At 38.5% G+C, this 24,540-nt stretch overlaps 1 protein-coding gene across 1 annotated transcript in view; it reads right to left on the reverse strand.

Moving 5' to 3' along the window:
- Positions 1 to 8,271: 8,271 nt before the first annotated feature.
- Positions 8,272 to 24,540, reverse strand: part of USP10 (ubiquitin specific peptidase 10) — a 52,548-nt gene continuing 36,279 nt past the window's right edge. Inside the window, exons 6-14 of the mRNA XM_050904016.1 lie at positions 23,120 to 23,229; positions 22,588 to 22,643; positions 21,071 to 21,174; positions 20,191 to 20,290; positions 18,737 to 18,917; positions 14,929 to 15,094; positions 13,139 to 13,283; positions 11,814 to 11,879; positions 8,272 to 9,369 (exon numbers count right to left, since the gene is read on the reverse strand). Of these exons, the coding sequence (XP_050759973.1) occupies positions 9,182 to 9,369; positions 11,814 to 11,879; positions 13,139 to 13,283; positions 14,929 to 15,094; positions 18,737 to 18,917; positions 20,191 to 20,290; positions 21,071 to 21,174; positions 22,588 to 22,643; positions 23,120 to 23,229 (1,116 nt within the window). The 3' untranslated portion in view covers positions 8,272 to 9,181. The remainder of the gene's footprint in view (positions 9,370 to 11,813; positions 11,880 to 13,138; positions 13,284 to 14,928; positions 15,095 to 18,736; positions 18,918 to 20,190; positions 20,291 to 21,070; positions 21,175 to 22,587; positions 22,644 to 23,119; positions 23,230 to 24,540) is intronic.

The following is a 24,540-nucleotide window of genomic DNA, read 5'->3' on the forward strand; positions in this document are numbered from 1 at the left end:
CTCCAGGCAAAGAGGACAACCCTGGATCATCCTGTTTGGCAACCGGCCTGTAGTAATAACGAAAAGAAGGAGAAAGAAGAAAAAAAAAGGGGGGGGGGGAGGGGGGAAACACGAAGAGGAGGCAGGAGCAAGGAGCAGAGGGGTGTCGCTTGGGATCTCAGCAGTTTGAAGTCAGTCATTGGGGCTCAGCAAGTTCGGGCCATCCTCCCAAAGGCGGTAACGCAACACCCGGGGAGGGGGGGAGAGGGGGGCAGCCGGTGATCATATAAAAGGGTTTAGCTTCGCTTTCCCCCGCAGTCGGCTCTCAGGCAGAGCTGGCAGCTCGGCGGGTTCCCGGGGGTATGGGAGCAGCCTCCCCGCCGCCAAGGCGGGGACCGCGACGCCTCTGTGAGGGGCTCCGGTGATGAGGGAGGGGGAATTCAAGAAAGGGGTTTTTCTGCGAGGGACTAAAGCCAGCTGTCTCCTCTCGGCTGCCAGGTCAGCCATTTCCCGCTTCCCACAGGAAAATCCCACAGCGGGTCCCGCTGCTCCAGGGCTGAGACAGCTCCGCTGGACCCCACGGCAAAGCGGGGTCCCCAGCTCTGGCAGCGGGGCTGAGCTGGGGTCCAGCCCCTGGCAAACCCCATGGCATCCCCCTTTTTTCCAGAGCTGGGCGTTTGTTGGGAAACAGGAGATTTCTCACCCTCTGCAGTTTGTTCCCAACACTCTCCCAGCGCTGACATTCCCCCCACACCCCCACGGTTCAGCCCCGCTGCTCCGGCACGAAAGCGGGAGTTACAAAGAATAAGGAAAACAAAAAGCCAGTGAAACATCTAGGCAAGGCTCACCTCTTCCACTACATGGCTGATGCCCAAAAAGCCCCAGCTTTTGCATCGAGCTCCGTGCCTGCGTTTGCAATTCTACATGCACTGTTGAAACACGGTTTTACTCACTGTGAAAGGAAACGATTGAGCAAAAGACAAGCTGAAAGTTCTTTTTTTTTTTTTTTTTTTTAAGTAAACAAACAGGAAAAAATAAACCAGCATCACAAGTAACAACATGAGTATATTACAGCACCGCTGCTGCAGCAGCCACCAGCCCGCAGCGGGATGCTGCGGTGCAGAGTGCCCGGAGTGAGCAGGTCCAGACATCACCACCCACGGGAGTCCCTTGGGGTCCCCATCCGGCAGCACTGCGGGGTCGGCACCTCTGCTGGCACGTACTCGGGGTGACCCAGCCCCAGCCCGGGGTGTCCCCCTGTGGAGGGGGCACCAGTAATGGCCCAGCATAGAGGCAGGGGAGCACCCACCTCCCGGATTTGGCATATCCAAGCAAAGCAGCTATGATTTTTCCAAATCCGCTGTCTAGTCCTCTCTCCAAAGTTCTTGGGAAAAAAGTCCTTCCATTCTTCTAAACAGTCAATATTTATTTCTTTGAGGAAAACACCAACCATTTTTATTTACTGTTTACAAGAAGGGAGCTTACAAGATATTCTGCCGCTGAGCAGCTTGTTTAAAGCCCCGCAGTGCTCAAAAAGCAGAATGACATTTATTAAATTTGTTCAACAGCGCGTGAGCAAAGCAGCAAATATTGGCAGCTGAGAGAGCAACTCCACCGAGCAAAGAAAACAACCCCTCTGAAGTCAGCTCCAAGACATATCTGCTGATTTAATCTCTTACAGCCTTTTCCTGACAATTTTTCGAGAACGAGCAGATTCTCATCACTTGGGGTGTATCTTCAGTCCTGTTCCTGGTCTGCATCTTTTAAACTGAGTCATAGCTGAGACATGGGGGAGCCAGTCCTCACCAGTCAGTCCCAGTCCTGCAGCCTTGTCCAGCCACAACACCCTTTCTGGCTGCTCTTCCCCACTGGCCACATTCTCCCAGCTGTATTTACAAAGAGTTTCTATTTACTTCAAAACAAACTGTGTATGTGAACCGACACCATATGGTCCATCATTTGGACCTGGCACTTCTACCCTGCTAAGAGCAATTCAGTGCAATTTGGGCAGCTCGCTCCCAAAAAGGTTCAGATGCTGCCACCAACACGGCCAATTCAAAGACCACACAGAACTGGGTTGACAGGAGGTTCTGCACTGCTTTACTTTCAAATCACTGTATCCTTTTTTTTTTTTAATTTTCCTTGCTCCTCTCATTCACTCTGGATCAATGAGCTTGCTGTATTTGCAGAAGGCTTATTTCATCAGCTGAAAGATGCTGCAGCCCCCAGTTTCCTAATTTCCCCAAATAACGAGGGCCAACAGTGGTGAACCATCGTGCTCCCGCACAGGCTGCCACCCCGAAACCACACAGCTCCACAGCCCTGACTCACGGCCCTCAGAAGGTGCTGTTCACTCCAATTACCAGAAAGCCGAATTAACTCATTTTAAATCTCACGTACCGACATACAAATGATTTCCAGATCTCAGAGAAACTCAGTATTTTGTAATCTCCACAAATGTTCCTATGGGAAATTAATCCCTGGAGGATGGTTTGGGCTGTCCGACTTCCCCATCAACCCTGCTGCTTTACAAAGATTTGATTTTTCAATTTGTTTTTTTTAATATACACCAGTATGGTTTCACCGTACAAGCCATACGTGGTGCATGGTTGTGCTTAGGGATGAGCACAGCCCGGAACAGGACTTTTTATCCACCTCATTTTGTCTCGAGTCAGCAGTTTCAGGTCATACATTTGACCAAAGCCAAAACAATCAGAAATTACTTTTAATCATTCAGTGTTATTACCGCCTTGATTATAACGTCTCCATTTCATATGTGGTAAAAGCCACATAAAGCAGGCTGCATATATAAGTATATATTAGGAGAGAAGGCTTTTAATGTAATAGCCAATGAATAGGAAGAAACACAGATTTCACTATGCCCTCCTAATTGAACATGCAGACAGCATGTCTTGATTTTCAACTTCAACTAAATTCCCCTTTATTTCCTATTCAAACAGTAGCTCGGGAGTAACAGCACCGCATCTGAGCGGGGGCAGAGCGAAGAACAGGGCGAAAGACTCAAAGCTGGAGTGCTAGCTCCTGTTACTGTCTGGTTTTGACTCCTGCTCCAGAACAGAGGGAGTACAAGGGGAGTAAGAGGGACGAAGCAAACCCGGTGGCAACAGGAAACATGCAGAAACTTGGCTGTAATCATGTACGACGAGAGCATACTGGAGAAGACCAGCACCCCGTCAGCTATTCCTGACGGGCACCGGGCAGGCAGCGGCACGGCCATGCTCACATTTTGGGGAACCATCCTCTGCTTTGCTGGCTGCTTACATTTTCCCTCTCCTGTCTGGGCTCGGTCTGTACTGGAGGATGATGCCATGGGGTAGAGGTGGCCACGAAAGCCCTGCTGCGTCCGTCCTGTCCTCCTGCAGGGATGAGATGAAGATGCCCCAAGTCTCTTGACCGTACGGCATGCTGCTGCCTTGGCATTATACAGAGGCTGCTCCGGGAGATGAATTAACAGTGTCAGGATCCTGAATCACCGGAGTGAAAGCCAGGCAGTTATAGATTTACTCCCAAACACAACTAATATTTGGCACTGTGAAGCCCTATTTATTCTTTCTCGCTGCTCTCCTGTTTTGGGGCAGCCTGGACTGTGACCCGTTCAGTTCTGGTTCATCCGCGCCTTCTTTTCCTCCTTCTCATAATAAAGACCATTTTCCCCAAACATTTAATCTGCTGATGATATGCAAGAAAACAACTCCCCGCAAAACCTCCCAAAGCCTCTGCTGTTTCATCAGTGCCCAGGGAAAAACTGAGGTAAGACAAGGAAATAAGCACACAAGCAGCAGCAATTTCAGAGACTTTTGGGGGCACTGCTGACCGCACTAAGTACAAGTGAAACGTGAACTACAAACTACAAAACCCCTCACCTTATTACCACACCTCACCACATTTCCTGGTTACATCTGCAGTGAGAGATGTTGAAACACACTTTTTTAATACTAAAGTAACCAGTACAGATCTGCAGACTGAAACAGCTAAGAAATATTAACCCAACGCTCATTTTTGGAGATTTCACCCCCTAACAGAGAAGGTGAATTGCAATCACAAGCTCTGTAGCCATTACATCTGGTTATTTGCTAATACAAATTCTTTCCAAAATCCTCTGGGTCATTAGAAATAGCCTGGAATAAAACCCACAGTTGCACGAATCCCCGAACATCTTGGGAACATCCACTGCTTGTCAAAGGCGTACTCTTCGTTCCTACTCAAAACAAGAGAGATTTATAGCAGATTTACAAAGATAAACCCCTTGCCGACAGCCCGGGAGCTCCCTGAAGTCCGGGCAGCAATTTTGACAGCAGCTTTAGAGCTGTAACACCATGAAATTCGTGTGTGCCACCACTGCCCTCTGCTGCAGCGCGTCTCCGGGCCTCCGGAGTGGCATCGTCTCGGGGGGATATTGTGGAAAACAGTACAGTTTCTTAATTAAAAAACACACGACCTCCCCCCACCCCCAAATACCTTGTGCTTTTGATAATCTGTCTCCCCCACCCCATCGAATCATTCCCCATGCAGACCTGGCTTATGGCGTAAGATTTTCCTAACAGTCTTTTGGACTCGCACATCCAAAGTTTCTAGTTTTGAAAACTTTAAGTCTTAATGCGCTTTTTTAAAAAACCATTTCTTAAAACCTGGTTTAAAGATCAGTAAACAACCATCAGATTTATGGTGCATTGGAGGGGGGTTGTCTTGGGTGCTGGTTTTTTTTCTTTTACATAATCACTCACAGACAAAGCAAATAATCAAAAAGCTGCAAAATCCTTGTTTTGCAACAATGGGAGGGGTTTAATATAGAAAATAAAAATTGTGGTTATGTGTTCACATCAGACTGTTGCCACATACTTTTTACTCTTCTTTCCTTTGAGTAATACACTGCAGAAGACGGATTTTAGCAACAAGTGCATTTGTAATATCCTTAGTGAAAAATCAAAAAATTAATACCATCTGAACAACTTCCATTTCATACTAAGAGAGGATTTCAACACTTGCTTTTTAAACTGGCAATTACTCATTGTCATTTCTTTAAAATAATTAATAACACATGTAACCTGTTCGTGTTAAGTGAAATGTGGAACTGAATATACAGACTCAGAGTGAATTGCATTTTTGCAGCAGGAGCTCCTCTCTTATCTTCTCCGATCCTGACAACTTTTACAAGATGTCTATACAGGTCTTTTATGAACAGGAAAGGCCTAGGTTGCATACCAGGACTTGAGTTCTGATATAAATTCATTTTCTATTCTTCTGCCCCAGGGGATAACGCACAGGACATGGGAAAAAGCCCTTGGAGCTCCCACAGTTGCAAAGGAACGCAGCACTGTTCAACACCAAAAACCCCCTGATAGCAAAAAATATCAAATAGGATGTTCTTAGGACCAAGCCTATATTAGGCAAAACTATATTAGGTGATTAAACTGTAATTTAAATACTGTAATATTAATCCATCACATATGCAGCGACTCTAAGCAAACCTCAGCAGAAGTGCAAGCACAGCTAAGTGAAATACTACTAAAATCTCATTAATTGTACACCAGTTCTTTCTTTCTGATGCTACTCTTCATTTCTTCCTCTCCTCTCTTCTTCACTTTACCCTTTTTGAGCTATTTCTGCTGTGCTGGACTCCACTCGAAACTGCTCATCACAAAGAGGGGTCCGCTCAAGGTCAAACACTATGGTTTCTGAAGCTGATGAGCCACCTATAACCGAGAAGACTCGTTTCGCTATTCGCGGGAAGATTGAGACTAATACAGCGTTTCCTTTCCAAAAGATAACAAAACCCAAGACTTCAGACAGCAAAAAGTTGAACTTCATTTCAATGCACATTCCCAAGTCCTAGCAAAGCCTTGCAGGGCTGCTTGCACACAGCAACCATCCCCCAAAATAAAAAATATAATGATCGTATCATACCTGTATTTTTAATACACCCGTGTTACAAACCCATCCACAACTGGTTAAGACATCTGTAAACAGTAAAAGCTTTTTGCTAGGAAATCCCTCGCCATTAAGAGTCCTGTTAGTGGAAGAGCAGGCCAACAACACGGGGTTCAATGTGTTTCTACTAAATACAGCCAATGTCCTACCCGCAAACTCAAACCCCTAATTTTTGAGTAACATAGGTCAAAACTGACCAGCCACCCATCTTGTCCAGTCAAAACCAAATGGCAAGGACCTGATATCAAGTAATATATTAATTACTGATCACCTGCAATTTTATCTGGACTATTCTGGTAAGCCTACACTATCAGAAACGTATCTTTTCACAACCCACTGGAGATACAGGTAAATACTCAACAGCCACAAGAAGAGGAAGGGGAAAAAAAAAAAAGAAAAAAAGGATTTCTGCAGTACAGAAAACTACTTCAACCAGGGTGATTATTCACATCCTGTTTCCGCACCAGTACAGAACAGTAATTTCAAAATCTGGTTTCTTTCCTATGTGGAACAACCCCCCCACTCTCCCCAGATTTCCAATTCAAAGCAAAACCAATGTCTCACCAGCACTGGCTCTGGGGTAATTCCCATCATGGGTGGCCCTGCATTGGGAAACCCTGGAAGCACCAGCCCTTCAGCAGCGCGCTGGCACGCTGCCTCGGTAGCCCCAGCTTCGGGGCACCATGCCCAGTGAGCAGCCAGGAGCTGAGGTTTTCCCTGCGACTGGCCAAAATCAAAACAAGCTTTGGACAGAAAATTGTTTCGGAGCTGGTGGAATATCACCAAAATCAAGAGCAGCGTCTCAGTCACAATTTTCAGATCAGAAAATACTAATAAAATCTGCTGATCAATGAAAACATAACTATACATTTGGATATCCAAAACAATTGACAAAATACCATAAAATTTTCTCAGCATCAGGACTGCAGTAGCGATATAAAGTTAACACTGCCTAATAATTCAAGAAACAGGAGATCATCCACCTGAAGATCACCCAACTTTGAGCAGGGAGAACAGGACCACCCCAAACAGCCTCGCCCCAGCCATGGGGCTGGACGCTCCTACTTACTTGCCGGAGCCCTGGGCAGCACACTCATTCCTGACAGGGGAACAGCATCACCAGGAGTGATTCACAGGCAGGAAAGTCCCAAGTTCTCCACCATCCGATGAGAGGGTAGAAGAGTCGAGGGTAAATCAGGAGGGCTTTCTTCAGCAGGTCTTACTGCTCATCCAACACCCGGCCGGGCAAGTCGCAGGAATTTTGTTTCCGCTACAGGAGCCGCACATCCACCACGACTGCGCTACACGATGACATCATGCAAACTGCAGCCATGATTTAACATCTCCACCTCCAACTCCCTCCAGGAAGCAGCCATGACCGACCTTCCCGTCTTCCGTCAAGTGACTAATTGCTGTTTGACTCGGGCAGAACGCACAAGAGGGAAGCCCAGGTCAACGGGTACGTGCTGAAACCTACGGCATTTACGGGGCTGCTTCCTTCTCTTCAAAAAGCTAACACCATTTTTCACCGAAGACCTGCACCCATCTCCTGGACAGACAGGCCAAAGTAACGTGAAATCAGCAGTTTAAAGAAATGCTGAGGGCATTTATTGGAACACAGTACCTGTAAAATTAATGCAGCCAATTTTATTTCCACAGCTTTGCAGAAAATAATTTTTTTTTCCTAAATATGACCTTAAAAAAAGTGAACAGTATTTGGTCAGAGTATACACAGTTTAACCTTTTATTGACAATCTGTGCCAAAAATAGCCCTGTTTCACTGGCAACAATTATAACACTTCTCCAATGATGCAATAAGCATATAACACCACTATCATCAAATTAAGGATTAAACAACATATAGATTTATCATGTTCAGCAGCAGGGAAGGCAACAGGAAGCTGATCAAGGAAATATTTTTACCAAAGTTTTCAATGAAAACATCAACTGGCTAAAGGAGGGAATATTTTAGTCAAAGGCAAACAAAACATCAACCTCAAAAACAACCGTGCAGGGCTTTCACGTAGGATACAGAAGGGATTCAATTCCCTATTCCGGCTGATGGGTGTTCAGCCCGGGGAATACCACGTCCCGGCCGCAGGCCCTGCGTTAAGACTTGTAGCTGTTCTGGGCTGACTGATCTCGTCTCCTTTCAAAGTTCAGTTCCACCTCAATGCCGAATGGGAACATTTCTGAAGTTTCAAGAAGTTGCAAAAGAAAAAAATCATCTACGCTTCATTCGGGGAACGCTATCTACACCTTGTAAAGGTGCTTCATAGCAATTTTTCGAGTTTCCAAGGGTAGAATTTACACTTGAGGAAAAACAAAACCCACACACACACCTTAAACCAACTTTGTGACTTTTATTGATGGGCGACAACTTTATACTTCTAGATATCACTAAACTGTGTACAATTAGGAACTCAACATTATAGGAGAGCAGACAGCAAAATTAAACAAAGCAGACTTAAAGAAATATCAATCTTAATTATTTTGCCCATTTTTTTAATTTCATGTACACAGAAGCATAAATGCAGTTTGAAATTTCTTAATAGCAATAAAGTTACAATCACCCATCTATATAGACTAACATCTTAACTCCAAATATTTGATCTGCAATGTGTACTTAAGCAGTTTCTCATCGCACAATTATTAAAATGTGTCTTCCTATCGGGAACCAGCAACTCTGCATTTTCTACGTTTGTACATTTTCTGAAGCACATAGGACCATTTCCATCTCATACACGTCGGCTCATATTTTACCACTTATCAAAAACTATTGGGGAAGCAGAGAGCGCTTTTTATTTTTTTTATTTTTTTATTTTTTTACTTAAGTAAAGATAAAACATTTTCACAGAAATCTACAAGTTCTGTTGCTGGTGCAGGGTTTTCTTCTACTACGCAATTAGAAAGTGGGAATCAAATGCAAATCCCCTTTTATTATATTAGGATTCAGCATTAACTCAGATTAATTTTTTTTTGTATTTTTGTGATTCATGAGATTGAGTCTTTCAACCAAGTGACTTCATTCTGCAAAGTCAAAAGTCAACACAAACTATGTTGTGCACAAACCCAAGGCAGTTTCCTTTATCACTCTATCCCATAGTTGCAAGGGAAAAAAGAAAAAAAGAAAAAAAAGGAAAAAAAAGAAAAAAGATTCACTCAAAAGAGCATTTACAGGAGAAAAAAGTTAGTGATAGTTGGCGTTCTACAAAGCAGGTATCTTGCACACACAGCGTAAAAGGGAGAAGTTTCACAGCAGGTCAACTCGGCGGTAGTACAGGAGGTAGGCTGTGCGTTCTGCAGACGGCTTCACCACCTGGTACTGATTTATCACTTTGACTGCCTGGTCATCGATGCGTAACCAGCCGTTTAGACCAATTTGGAAGACGTCCGTAGTGTAATGGCCACCAGTTGCGCTGTTTCCATGATGATAGACAACTGCAAAGAGAAATTCATGATGCACATATACGCTATACGTAGATAAATATCCACTGAAAAAGTAAATAAAGAAAAAACGTCACGTATTGCTTTCTTCATAGCACGCTCATAGTTTAGCCAGATGATCTGATCTGGCTTAAGCAAGAATCTTTAAGTGTTTAGTGCTTGCTCGCTTACATTTGATGCTATGTAATATTGGCAATGTTTCTCCAGCATACCAAACCTCATGATTCTAAAAGGAGGTTTAAGTAAATTAAGAGTGAAAAGCATCAAATCGCTTTTCATAACTTCCTAGAAGATCTTCTGGGAGGGATTTGCCTCACAAAGGCCATCTGCACCAGTGCAGCACACCCTTCAGAGCTTCCAACAGGTACTGCCACGCTTAGCGAGATACTCTAAGCTACACATTTGCTCTGTCTGCTGACGACAACGGTATTTTATTGAAACTATTTTAAAAAAAAAAAAAAAAAAATCAATCAGGTAAAACTATGTAGTAGACTACAAAAAAAAAATTCAGGCAAGACTATGGAGCATTCTATATGGCAAAAGACAAATCATAAAACTTTCCTTTATGCAAAAAAGAATTTTTTTAAAGACAAAAATGAGATGACATTAAGCAACCCAGTCTAACAGAACACTTTTCAAATGACATTGATTACAAATGTAAGCCAGTTATTCCCCCTCTGAGCATTTTTTTTTCATTTTGTCTTAACTATCATTTTATTCTGAAAACAGGTTCTACTGAAGTACCAATCTACAAGTTTCACATTAGTTCTCAGTAACCTCCTCAAAATTGTGAACTGAACACCTCTGATTAACTGCTAATACTGCTGCTTCCAAGAGACAGTCAAACTGGCGTCTTTCCTCAATTATCTCCGTTGTCAGAAGTGTTCTGCAGAAAAGACGTCTCAGCTCTCCTTGCAGAAACCAAACCCAGAGCTTAACGCTGAGCTTTCAGTGCTAGGTGTGACAACTGCCTCCAAGTGGAAGAGATCTTTTATGTATGTAATTCTAAGGAAGCATATAAGAAATTGCATTTAACTCCTAGGAACATGTGAGCCCTAATCATATACTTAACAAGAACAAATAAAAAACGGAAGGAATTGCCGTATTTGACACAAAAGCAGAAGTATATAATTATGAACTTGTTTACACTGTTTCAGACTAGAGTGACACTTCAAGCTTACTCAGATTTTCTTCACACTTCTATGAAAATAAACATTTTGGAATAACTTGACTTAAGCAAAGCAAAAAGGCAGAATATACTACATCTCTACATTTTGGGGAATTTAGGAAATCATCTTTTTACAGTAGCTTAAACTTGAATTACTGATGCTCTAAAATTTATTGTTAGATAATTAAGGAAGTCCTGGATGATATCTGAAACTTAATTCTTCAAAAGCTTATTTTAGTAATTTAAAATTCATCGAACAAGCTCAGTTTCTGTGACGTCCTAGACTGACAGAAAACTGAAGTATTGTACTTTTCCATAGAAGGAGTTAGAAAAAATTACAGCGGTAACACATTTTCTTCAAGCCACCTTAAATACACTGTCTAAACTTGTCCCATGAAAACCACTATCAATTAAAAAAAAAAATTTACACTGCCAGAAACAGTCCTGAATTTCCACAAGAGACAGGTATGTTATTTCCTTCTGTAACCTCAGCGGTCACAAAACTGGATCCAAACCACCAAGTCACATAAGGCCACCAGTACTGGCACAGATTTGGGGACGCAGAAGTTAAGACTTCCGGTTCTCCAGTTTATTATGTTCTCCTGACGCCAACACAAATAAGCAGGTGCAAATCGTAAACTGGGTAGGAGTTTTAAACTTCCGGAAATTCATTACTGCCCAGAGACTGTTCCGTGCAATATTAAAATGCTGCTTCTGAATTCTTACATGAGCTTCCAATCTTAACTATCAATTTAGGTATTCCGTATACATCACAGACACCCTTAAAAACATCGTTTCCTCACACAAAAATCATCTTCTCCAAGTTAAACTTTTCCACCTACAATATGTTATTCATACCCTGCCAGCAATACTCATCTTGAGGGTTCAAAGGGATGCAAAGCCAGCAAACAGCCATTTCAAAAGACATTTGAAACACTATTCTGAGAATATGTGGTGTATTTTAGGCATAGTTATATTACAGCTGCGTTTCAGCTGCTGATGATATTTTTCAGGGTGGATCTGTTACAGAACTCTGTTTTTGCACAAGGTTGAAGCTGAATCAGATATATAAATAAATATATAGCAATATATGTGTATATGCACATACGCAAGAAATCACTACATACAAGAATTTGACACCCACAAGTTACTTCAGTGTCATTTTAAAGAAAAATATTTTATATAATCCAGGAAACTCCAGTGTTTCTAGAATTCTATATGCAGAATTTGTATTTGCAATACAGGGACTAGAGGCACATAGATAAAATACCTGCAAAGAGCCGGTAGGTTCTTTGGCCTTTAAAAATTTTACTTTTCACACCAGGAGATAGTAGCTCTGGAGGAGGGGAAAAAAAAGTCAAAAAGGCATTAGTTAGCAATTTTAGAAATTCAGTTTCAAAGGGATCAATTATTTCTAAGAGAAACCAACACTACCATAGTTTAATTAAAATGTCTTCTGCAGCCTTTAAAGAATGGTCAAGGTTCTGATACTCAGTTTGCTGACACTAACATTTACGGAAGGTTTAAAACTACCACAAAAAAACTGAAGGGGGGGGGGGGGGGGGGGGGGGGGGGGAGGGAAGAGATCAGACTATTCATTTCTTTTCCTTGCATTCCTGCTGTCAGACAATGACAAAAATCAATTTCAGATTCCAAGTCATATTACAACCAGTTTTGTCAGTCAAGGCAAATTGCACTAGTTCTACAAATATCCATTCTTTAAAAGAATTTTAAAAATAAAATATTAAGTAAAATAAAAGTATACTGTTTGACAAAGTATGTACTTCACCTGAGACATGAGTAATCATTATTTTTATTTATTTTTTCCTATTTGAACTACTGGCTGGCTAACAGCCAATTTGTCAGATCAAAACAAAATGTGTTTAATTTGGCAAGCTTCACATGCTGGATTATATGAAAGCTTTCACACTTTGTAAAATCAGTATCTCAAGATATTTGTTAAAAGAAAGAACTTTGTTGTTTAACCTCTGAACTACAGCTTACTTGTCTGCCTTCAGGCTGCATTTTCTGTGAAAACACCAGTTTCCTTTCATCAGCCACTGTTTATTACAATAATTAGCCACTTCTCTGAATGAAATCTGAGATTAAAATATCTAGTATTACTTGGCAACAGCCTTGTATAGGGACATACCCCTCATTCAACAGGATCACTTCCAGTATTTGTCCTCACCAGTCTACAACCTTACTCCTTACATCTGCAGGAAGCTCTTACTCAGCCAACCCATTGTCTATGATGTGCCAAAGGTTTTAAGATCTTTCGCCACAACATTCTTTGCAAAATGGATGCCCAAACTCATATACAGGCAAGACTGAACGCAGAAACCCAAATATATTCTTTTTAGGAAAAAAAAAAAAAAAAAGAAAAAAAAAACAAACCACCCACCCTAAAAGAAAAAAAACAACCCATGCAAGATGTTCATCCAAATTACTAAGTTTCTAGACAACAATGGAGAAGAAATCTTGTGCACAAAGCTGGCAGCAAGGAAGAAAACTGAAAACACAAACAGATATCCCTAGGAAACACAACATTATCTTTTCCCTAAAGAGGGGGAAATTCTGTTCAAAAATCTTTACCTTTACTAATTTCCAGATCAACAGGATACTCAATATTCTTGATAAGCTTCTGACATCCACCAGTTTTCTCATATACAAACCGCTTGAGGTGTAAAACAAGAACCGGGGGGAGTTCTTCTAGTGTCACTCTTCGACTGATCTCCACCTAAAACATACATAGAACAAAGATGAAGAAAAAGTCTCATTTTTTAACTGCTCAAAATTACTCCTTTAAAAGAGGAATAAGTATTTAATTTTAAATACACTAGCAGAAAAAAACCACAGATTTTTAAAATTAATATTAATTTATGATAAACACTGCAGTTTATGACTTAAAGCACATTGGATCTGCAACCAAAGTGTTGTCTTAAAGGAGAACCCCAATACCTTTTAGTAGAATGCAACGTGTTAGAATAAGCACAGATATTTAGGTACTGCAGTACTAAAACCAGCTTGCTGGAGATCCCCCCAGGAGAAACTCCTCATGACAGTTTAGTGATTAGTAATTCTTAGCAAGCTATTATACTCTAATCAAAGTTCAATAACTTGTAACACATGCTGCTGAATTCAGAGAACTCTGAACTGTAGAAGAGAACAGCCCCCCACCTCAGTACCTGAGGCAAAAGTTGTCATTTCTAAAAGCTATTTTCATTTCTAAAAGCAGACACCTTTTTACAAAAAGCTGAATAGAAGGAAAAATGAGAACCAATCCAAATCACTTCTTAATTTTCAATAGGTAAATTAATCAAAAAAGAATCTCTATAAAACAAAGGCAAACTACTAAAACAAAAGATTTTGGTGTAAACATCTAAATCTACATTTATCTTGAGAAATTTCATTGAATGCTCCAGAAATACCGATTGAAATGCAAAAGCAGTATTGCAACTACTTTGCTAAAAAGTTTGAATGCTGTGTCGCTTTAAAGAGTGTTCCGAGCATACCTCGCGATTCCCCACTGAAATACTAGTTTCTACACCAGACTTCTCTGGTTTTAGCTGGTACTATCTTTATTCCCCTCTTCTCACCAAAAGAATCCTAAAACACTGCTGAAAAACACCTTCTCAGAACGGTATCATTAAAATACAGACCTATTCACAGGGACGATAACAACAATTAATGTATTAAGAGATCAGTACTGCAACAGTTCAAAAATTTTTGGAATGGAGGTGTTACTGGCTATTGAAAGATTTCAGATAATTGATCCAGAGAGAAAGATAGTGATCATCAGACGTTTTAGTGAGGTTCTAGATGGACTTCTATCAGGTCTACCACCAATTAATATTTTCATTTTTGATTTGTAAGTGAAATGTGTAAATCAAAACGCATCGAGGACAGCCACACAGACAACCATGCAAGTGTTCTGCTACAAGAGTTTTCTTCCTAAAGCTAGAGCATGCTTTCAAACGATACTCTGAAAAGCTGCTCCTTTACTGAGAACATCTGGCAATCGCCAGGAATCAGTATGTTAAGATCAGCTAAAAGCTATTTTACTCATAATAGTATGTATTATTACCACAGTTCACCCTGTTAATTTAATATACATTCCAGTAAAATCTCCAACCAATTACTACACCTTCAGAGAACATACATGTTTACAGGCATGGTTCTGTTTAAGAGTTAGTTCTCTTCCTTTCAGCGTATGTGTTCAAGTGTAACACGTTTTACTGCTGGAGGACACTTTGAAAAGGTTAGTACCTCTTTTGTTAACATAAGTAATAGTGTTCAAGTAACTATTTGTAAAGCATGAGCTGTATAAAAACCCTGTTAAAAAGTTTAGTATTTGCCTGTAAAAAGGGGTCAACAGAACACACCTCTTGCTTGGTTTTTGTGGTATAACCCTGGACAGACTCTCTTGCCACCAAACTTTCCAATGCATCCTGAACTGTGCGTATCTTGTCTGACTGGATATCCAGTTGCAGGGTGAAGAAAGGTTGCAGTGTAGCAGACTCCTTAGAACTCTGCTGGTAAACAACAGATCTATGGAAACAAAAAAGTTAAAATGTAATAAAACAGTAATTTTCAACAATATAAAACCTTCAAGTAAGAACGGATTGAAGTCTATTTTAGTAACTCGATTTATAGTTAGTCCAAAACAACATACACAAATGCAAAGGTTAAGCATAAGTTTCAACAACCTAAATCCACTTTACTGCAATTTAAATGATTTTCACATCCACTTAGAGCATACTGAATGGGACTGTATTTGAATTGTTTTATTTATGCAAGGATTAAAACAGTGCTTATTGGATAAGCATCAAAAGTTTCAAGAAAAATACTGAAATTTTTGATAATGCATTTGAAAAGATTCACCTCCGGACTCTTTTTGTATTAGAGTTTTGAAATTATGTTTTCCAACAGATCTTCAGAAGTGCAAAATACTAGTGCTTATCTAACTGTATGTTCTACTGTAAAAATTACAACTGATTCCAAGTTCTCCAATAAAAATACACAAGTTTTTTAGTCACTTCACTAAGACCAATTTCACGGTGATTTTAAGTTGTTTGCTTAAATGTTGCCATAGGAAATATAAACTATGCTCCATCGAGGACTGGTATTTCCTTTTCCTCCCATCATTTTCTGTCTCCAGACTTTGTACTCCTTTGTACATAAATTGGAGTCTTTCTGAAAACTGGCAGGAGTAACGACCTAGGGCATGAGAACATGTTTCCTGGTTTTTTGGTTTTTATTTTTTGTTTGAAGTGTATTCAGTTGCAGCCTTTAAGTAGCCCGCCTTGGTGACCGTTGTTTTGTGCAATGAGACAGTACACTCTTCAGCCACAACATCACTGTGCTAAGTGGACTCTTCCTGATTTTCATTTTTCTTAAACTTCGCTGAAAACTTAAAACCATCAAACATGGCTCAAGAATCCTTTTTTTTTATTTTGAAAACAGTACTTACATCAAAAAGCCCCAGCTGCTACAAAAACATGGTTTTATACAGCCAAAGAAATCATTCATTTATTATATTGTTACGCTTGTTACAGTGCCTTACAAAGCTTAATAGTAGTAAGATAATTAACATAGCTCTAATCCACGTAGACATGCTGAAATTTCTCCAGGTCATGTACGAAATGTTAACGTACAGGTTTAATGTCTGTACTGCAAACTCCTATCAAAAGAGCCCCTTTGACTCAGGCAAAGCCCTGAAGCACCAACAGAAAGCCAATGCATCTTTATATTGGCAAATATATATCCTTCAGAGGAAAGAGAGCATATGAAAAACAGTAGCATCTTTATTTCAGTTTAACACTTCCTCCTTGGCTATATTTAAGGACAAAACCTTCAACACATGGCAAGCGCAGTGTTTCAACAAACAAACCCTTCACTGTGTAAGTCTTGCTGCTTTTGGATACACTTCCCAAACCCTTTTTAAGCTCATCATTATTTAGTGCAATAATCAACAGAAAAATGTTAACAACTCCAATTGTTTTCAAGTCCATGTATTAAAGATTTAATTAATAATACGGACAATATTCTGAAAAGATAACGTTAAGGGTTTGGGTTTTTTTTTAATTATTAGAAATTAAATTGTAACATTGCTTCAAAACATTTTCTTCAAAAAGGTATGCAGAAACTGATTTGATAGCAACATCTTTGCTGGACTATGATTTTCTATAACTATATCACTTATTAGAAAAATTACAAGTTTCAATTGGTCAAGGGAAAATGCATCATTTTCAATGAATAATTACTCTCAAATACTGTAAGAACTCTACAATAAGAATTTTTCAGGAAAACAGGCACTGCCCATTGCTACCCTGCTTAAACTACAACTATGTAATCGATGTATTTTCTTTTAAAATAACAGTGCATTTGAAGGGAAAAGTTGGTACTACTTACGGAAATATTTAGCAGACTTCTAACTGGCTTGTGAGCTGGCTTGAGTAACAAATATTTGAAATTCACACAAGCTGAAAGTCAAAAGGGACTCCCTGCACATGAACAAACCAGATCCTGATACAACTGTGTATCTTCGTACTTACACATTTAAGTCTCACATTGCTTAAGGAAGACTTTTTGGGTTTGGGGTTTTTTTTTAAGCAATTATGCCTAAACAGGCATTTAATAGACAATGCAAACCTTGAGAGGACAGCCTAAAGTCTCCCAAGCCAAAACATGCCAATTCAAACCATGTTTTCCTAGCTGCTTTTTCCATTTGATTTTTCCAATTTCTGATGCTTTCATTTAGTGGAATTCTACTGGCAATTCTGTATTCAATCCTTCCTATCTCCACCCTCAGCCTCAGAGGATGAAGCTTTCCAACATCCCAACACGGGATACTGTTTCTGCGGTAAATTGTGTGACCTGGTTTGGAGGCTAAATGAAGTGGGTGTGGTGACAGCAGGCAACAGATGTCGGATTGGACCCTGTGGTTCTGCCACTCAGTGCAAGTTTTTGCCTTTTTTCAGTATTACCTTTGCTTTATGTCATTTTCTGTGGACTTCTACAGAAGACAGCGTTCTCTTGGTATTCTTAATTCAAAAACTAATGGAATCATGTAGAGATCTAAACAATTCTGACCATGATAAATATACTAAGGGTATTAACAATACCTTGTGAACATACCATCAATGCGGAATTTCATCAATACATCCAAACATCTGTCTGCCAACTTCTATGGAAAATACCATTTTATTTGCCAGCTGTCTGACTCAAATCCCTGAAGAATAATTTCAGTGCATTTCACAGGCAGAAGGCACTAGCCCACATTATTCACACCTCTAGACTGAATACCTGGCAACACAGGGAGTCAAACACTAGCAATTAAGTGTCTGTCTCCAATTTAAAAATAATTCTTCAAGTCTAGCATTTTTGTTTTGGAATATGTTTTCAGCAACTGTTTACCTTGCTTTCATTTTAAATTATACATTTCTTCAAACAAGTCATGAGGCTTCCTTTCCAAAAAATATTCTTTCAGTATCTACTTTCTGCCTTCATCTGGTATCAGACCTGAATATAAGTAATGTCCCACATTCTTTCCATTCCTGTAACATCTTGTAGCAATTTACATTTTTCCAAACTTCTTTCGCCTTTAACATTTATTAACTATTACACATAACTTTCCTGCCTCTGGGAAGCATAAGTGTCTAAACAACCAAAAGTTTACAATTTTTTTAATTTTATTTCATTCTTTCACTGACCAGATTTAACTCTTAGCAAATCTCACTATCCTTTAGTATCCTTATTTACAAAACGAGTCAAGACTCCTCAGAGGTCACAAAAATTACATAGCTCTAAAGTTCTTTGGAATTCTTAGACATTAATATAGAAAGCATACATATTTCAAACTCCTCTATATTCAATTCAAGGCTTTTGTTCTCTAAACAGTCTGTCCTTTTAAGACACCTAAAAAGATTCAGACTCTACAATAAGTCATAGAATCATTTGATCATTGATCAATCCTTTGATCATTCTGGTCAATTTTCTGAACTCTCTTGCATAAGAAATGCTTCATGGTAGAATGTTCACCTCTCTTGGCCTCAACAAAGTGTGTAACAGTCTCTTCCATCCAACTACCCAATAATGGTGAAAAATACAGAAAGCAAAGCAGAGGAAAAAGTTATCTGTACAAGGCAAAGAGCCTACGGCCTCAACAACTTTTATGAAAAAGTACTATACCTTATATGACCACCAAAAATATCAGTAATTGGAGTCTGAACAAAGTCAGCCTGTCGAGTGACTGATGATTTGTTGCGAGGTCCCACTTGCTCCCATTCATCCTCACTGCCTTCCCCTTGTTCATCTTGCTCCTCTTCTTCATGAACAGTCTGAGCCTCAGGGCCATTGGAAACCGAGAGTTCTTAAAGCAAGGAAGAAAAAACATGCATTGATTTTTTTACAAATAAAACATGAGTTTGAAAAGCAAAAAACCCAATACAAATAATTTTCAGAGGATAAAATGTTTTCATAGATCATAGATATGAGAAAGTAAATCAGAACAAGTATATTCCAGGCTCATTCATAGCTGGACACATCCATGTATTAACAGAATGCAGCTCACTGATGACTGTACGTAAACAGATGTAGTTTTCTAGCAAAGTTTGATATATTTTTAGTAGTAAATTTATGGGGTAGAAAATTAGAAAGTCAAGTGTTATTCTGGAAACATAATTATGCCATTATTAAATACAACTCCTTTTCTGCACAGATATTTTACAGGGAACCCAGGGCTTAGCAAATATTTTCTTTGCAAGTGCCAAAGTCAGGAGGCTATAAACTGCACACAGCTAAAGAACAAAATATGGAATAATCATTTTATATCATAAAAAACTTACCCTACTAAAGGGAAATTGGATAACTAGTGATCTTAATTCTATACTTAGCTAATATTTGGCTAAGACTAAGTGTTTTGTTTCTTTTTTAATGGGGGACCCAAACATAAAGCCACTGTAAAATAAAATTGCATTTTACTCTGCATACAAATTCTAATACTTCTTCCAAAGAAAATTCTTCTCCAACTTTGTCAATAAGAATTTTGAAATAATTCAGTATGTTCTGTTTTATATTAGATATAAATGAGCCATTAGTCTAGAAGTTTCCATTTCAAAAAAAGATCTTAACAGTGGTTTAAAGATCAGTGAAAAAACACATTGATATATTTTTGAACTACGATGGAGAGAGCCAAAACCCCAGTAAACAACTGACATTGCAGGTATTATGAACGGCAGACAAACATACCTATGCTTAAGACAAGACTAGTCAACTTGAGTTAGCCTCAACTAATGCTCAGTTGAGCTCAGTAAAAATTTGTAATACAGAAATTTGTTGTTTAGGAGGACCAGGTATATGACTTTTTATTATTGTTATTCAGAGTATTTACAGAATGATAGTGCTTTTCCAAATACCCAGTAACACTTCAGATCATTTGTTATTGTACAGAATGGACTCATTTTATCCTTTGGACAGATTTTAACAAAAGATTATTTGTTAATGTCTTTGAGTTCCCTAAAACATAGCATTCTATCCCTATCTCAACATCTACTCCAAACATTACTCTGTATTACGGAATCCCACAAAAAAAGGAGAATATTTGAAAGAAGTTAAGTTTGCTACAAAAAAAAAAATCCACTAACTTTCATTATGTGGAGAGAGAAGTTTCTTTAGGGTCAGCATTTCTTCATGTAGTCCATTGAGGATAAATCCCAAGTATTCTTCAGCATCCTCTTGCCTGCCCTGAATAAAATGGTTTTTTTCAATTATTACAAGACATTTTCATGTTTTGTTTTTAACAGAAGGTTCATGACATTGAACATCTAGCTTTCTCCTATTAATTTAGCTAATTCACCAACTACTCAGTCTAAGTTATAAAGTCAAATAAAGTTTAAATTTTACTATAACAACCCATAGCTTATTTTTAATCAGTTCAAAAAGAACCAACACATTAATTGGTAACCTGCCATAAGCAGTAAGTACACACATAAGCATGACCTGGATACAAGCATTTCTGCATTCTTCTCAATACAAATTCGATTTAATATGGGAGCTGGTAATTATTTTTTTTTGCTATTTCTTTTAAAAGTAATATTAAAAGTTGCTGTCAAACCAAGGTCAAATCAAAAGATGGTCTGAACGATTATTTTTTTCTTTAAATTGAAACTAAACCTGAAATAGCATTTTGAAGTCTCTGTGGTCCTTCAACCATTCCAAGCTGAATCCCAAGCAGAAACAAACAACTGCTCATTTCTTAAATATAAATCAAGAGGTATCTTCTTTATAAAAACAGGTGTTCCATTCCAACAGTAATTTTTTCATTATTCTGACATATCAAACTGCCAAACTTGTAATTAACATCTTCCTATAATTTAAGTTCCAAGACAGTTTAGCTTCATTATAATGAACTAGCTGATTTTAGTCATATTTAGGCACAGAACCCGATGTATGGCTTTACATGGTTTTAACGACAGTGACTGTCTTGCAATGCAATTACAAAAGCCAAAGATTTGTAAGTCACACCTTTTCTGATAGACTTGACTTTATAACCGTCAAAAGTCTATAAATGTATGTAGGTTCAAAGGCAGCTCCTGGTCGGATGTCTCTCACAATTTTATCACCTAAAGCTGCAAGGCAAAAGAGAAGTACATATAAATAATACATAGAAGTTTTTCTACATTATATCTTAACATTCTCTTCACACATCACTAGATTTTGGAATCCAAAATTATTTTTTATTAATAGTTTTATTACAATTTTAGTGACTCAAGCTCAGAATTCATAAGATACAACTCTTTTATCCGTAAACATTTTTTTAAAAACATCTTACATCACCCTACATAGACTTACAGATGGTCTGGAAAAGTTAGTACACTCTTTTTATAGTCAACACTCTGAAGATTAACAAGAATACCCATAGCCATCATAAAAGAACAATTCTAGTTCTATTTTTTTTACTTCTTTTATATTCAAAGAACACTTCCTTAAATCCTTTATACATTTGTAATTCTAATAGATCACTTTTCCTCACTGCAGAAAAAAAAACAAGAAACAGTTTGACAGAATGTTCAACCTAATGGCAATACAAGGCCTCAGAAACTACATTTGAAAACTACACAATACAATAAAATGACCTAGAAGTATAATAAGTTGCATAAGACAGTAAGATTTGTTTTACAGAAACAGAACTTAAGCAGCAAACCACAGAAATGTCTGAACTGTTTGGAAATCACTGAAACAACCAGCTCCTCATGATATTTTCTTATAATGTTACATAAACACATTCCTGAAACTACTGGTTTTTATTTCTATAAGTTTGTAATACAACAGATTTGGTTTAGAAATTAAAAAAATGAAACCTACAAGATAATTTATTTGCATCAAAAAAATATTCTGTTCCTCACTACATAATCATCACTGATCCTAAACACATATTAGCAAGAACCATACACTTCTAAAGTTTTCACACTGAAATAGTGCATAGCATGGGGATGAATTAAAAGCCATGATAACATGCCTGCAGGCAATTTCTAACTGCTAAAGAGACCTATTATAGCTCCATTTTGTTCCGAATGAATGTGAGTGTTTAGTATTTAAGGAAGAATGATAGAATTGAGCAAGCTGATAAACCAAACAGCTGGAAATACGTAAGGGAGGAAGCAGAGTAAAATACAGTGAAAATCAAATGATTTTGTTAGAAAGGGCATGTTCTTAGAAGACATCTTAACAATTAAGCTAACTTCCAACAAAAACTACTCTTATTGCACTTGTACATTTGGTATACCAAATAGAAGAAAAAAAATGTAAGGTGCAACACCTATGACTTCTTGACATGAATCACCAATACGAAAAAGCATAACACTGACAGAAAAGCAACAGCAAACTTTTTAAGATATCAAGAAGCCCCAAAAGTCCAAAGAGCCGTGAAGGGAATCAAGCACCAGTACTTAAAGGTCTTAAGTACATCACACAATGCAGATCCTTACCCCAAAGCCTTCTTATCATGATCTTAAGACTTTTCTCCCCCTATTCCCACTCACCTTGTTTTGCTTTAGGAGGTACAGGCATATTAGTGAACTCATTCATTAAACGAACACTGAAACAGAATGGAAGGAACAACTAGACATGAGCAGCAAGTTAAGACTCAGAAGGACAAATAATAAAATTAGATCATTGTCATTACTGACTGCCAAAAAAAAAGTATCGAAGAATATCATAATGAAGTCTGAGTAAAGTTCAGACATAAAAATTAACCTGATCGTTGCTAATGAAACCAAGGTGTTAGGTTAGTTCTTGCAGCTCTCACGGTTCATTTTTGCACATTAAACACTATTTAAAACTGATATTCCTCAGGCAACAGGAAGTATCTTCCTTGACTAGTCAAGCAATTGTAAAATACCGAGTTCATTATAAAAGCCACGTATCACCAAAAAAAAAAAAAAAACCAACACAAAAAAGACTTCTGGATACATACCAACTTTCAACAATTGCAGTAAACAATCATTTGTTAGATATTTCTGAATAAGCTTAGTCAGATCACAGAATTTTTTTTTTTTTTAACAAGCTACTTACAAACTGTCTATCATTGGTGTTGAGGTACACGGCCGCTGCGATTTTGAATACATTGGAATGGACTTCATTAAATGATACATTGGAGGGCAAGCAACCAAGGCTTGCAGGGTCTATGCAGTGGCATTAAGGAAATATTCAGAAAGTGTAATCTGCATATTAACCAAATATTCAATTATATTTAAAATTACATGCAAAACAAAGCTAACTCTATTATGTAGACCAATCCAATAACTAAATTGGAACAGATGGATGGACTTTTATCACATTAACTAATAATGTACAGAAGTTACACTAAAAAGCCCCGGCATCTTGTAACATGCAGTGATTTCACTGACATTTTCATAATGTCAAAAACTTTAATTAAAGGGGAAGGAAACATTTACTCCAGGAGCAGGAGAGGAAAAGAACTTTCATAGGAAAGACTTCATAAAATTAACAATTTGAAAATTGGCAAGTGACAACCTGTAACACGTTTTCTGAAAAGAATGGAAGAAGCCAGCTGACAGACTTCAAGTTAAAGGTGATGATTCACCCCCATAACCAAACCAAACAAACCCGCTGTGATGTGAAACATTCTGCAGTGTGAAGAAGAGTTTGGAGCAACCAGTAAAACTAGTGTGTGTTGGGAGAAAATACTTTAAAAGCATCAAAATCTGTGCTACTTGGCGAGAACAGTGAACAGAGGAAATGTATGAAAAGACTGGAGGGGCAGGGAAATGACAAAAAAGGCAGCAATCTCAACAGCTAGAGAGATATATTAACTTGATCCCTATAGTGTGCAAAAATAGAGTAACAAATTCCCATGTAACATTTTAAGACTGAAAAAATGGGAGCTAATACATACAATCAGATGAGTGCAGAATTGGTTAGATAAAAGCTGAAGTTTAAAGCACAATTGCTGGTCTGGAAATACGTTATTAGGTTCTTCAATGATCAGTCTTGAAATTGTTCTTAATATTTTTCACCAGCAGCACTAGCAGTTAAAAGTATCCTAACTGTCACTTGCAGTGAGCCACTGCTAACATAGGAGATACAGATATATTAATTAAAAAATTATTGTTAATAAAAATTATAATACAGCACTGAAGAAGGAAGATTTCTGTTACCCAAGGTAAAAGTTACTTTTGCAGAGGAATATAAGGCTAATACATTAAGAGCGAGCTAATCTTCCATCCTGTTGTAAAAGGATTATTTCAAACACTGCATTTACACAGATGATATAGCGACAGCCTGCTCAACAGAAAACCAAATGATCCACTTAAATTGCCAAAACAAAGCCTAAGAGTAAGAACAGTTACTTCAAGTACAAAAGAGAAATAACTACTTAAGTTGATGCACAAAGAGTCATGAGTAAACTTAACTAGAAATTACAAGAAGGTTTTCAGTCATGAGAAAGTTAACAGTTCTGAAATATTTTGACA

The sequence above is a fragment of the Gymnogyps californianus genome, chromosome 12 (assembly GCF_018139145.2).
Source record: "Gymnogyps californianus isolate 813 chromosome 12, ASM1813914v2, whole genome shotgun sequence".
NCBI lineage: Eukaryota > Metazoa > Chordata > Aves > Accipitriformes > Cathartidae > Gymnogyps > Gymnogyps californianus.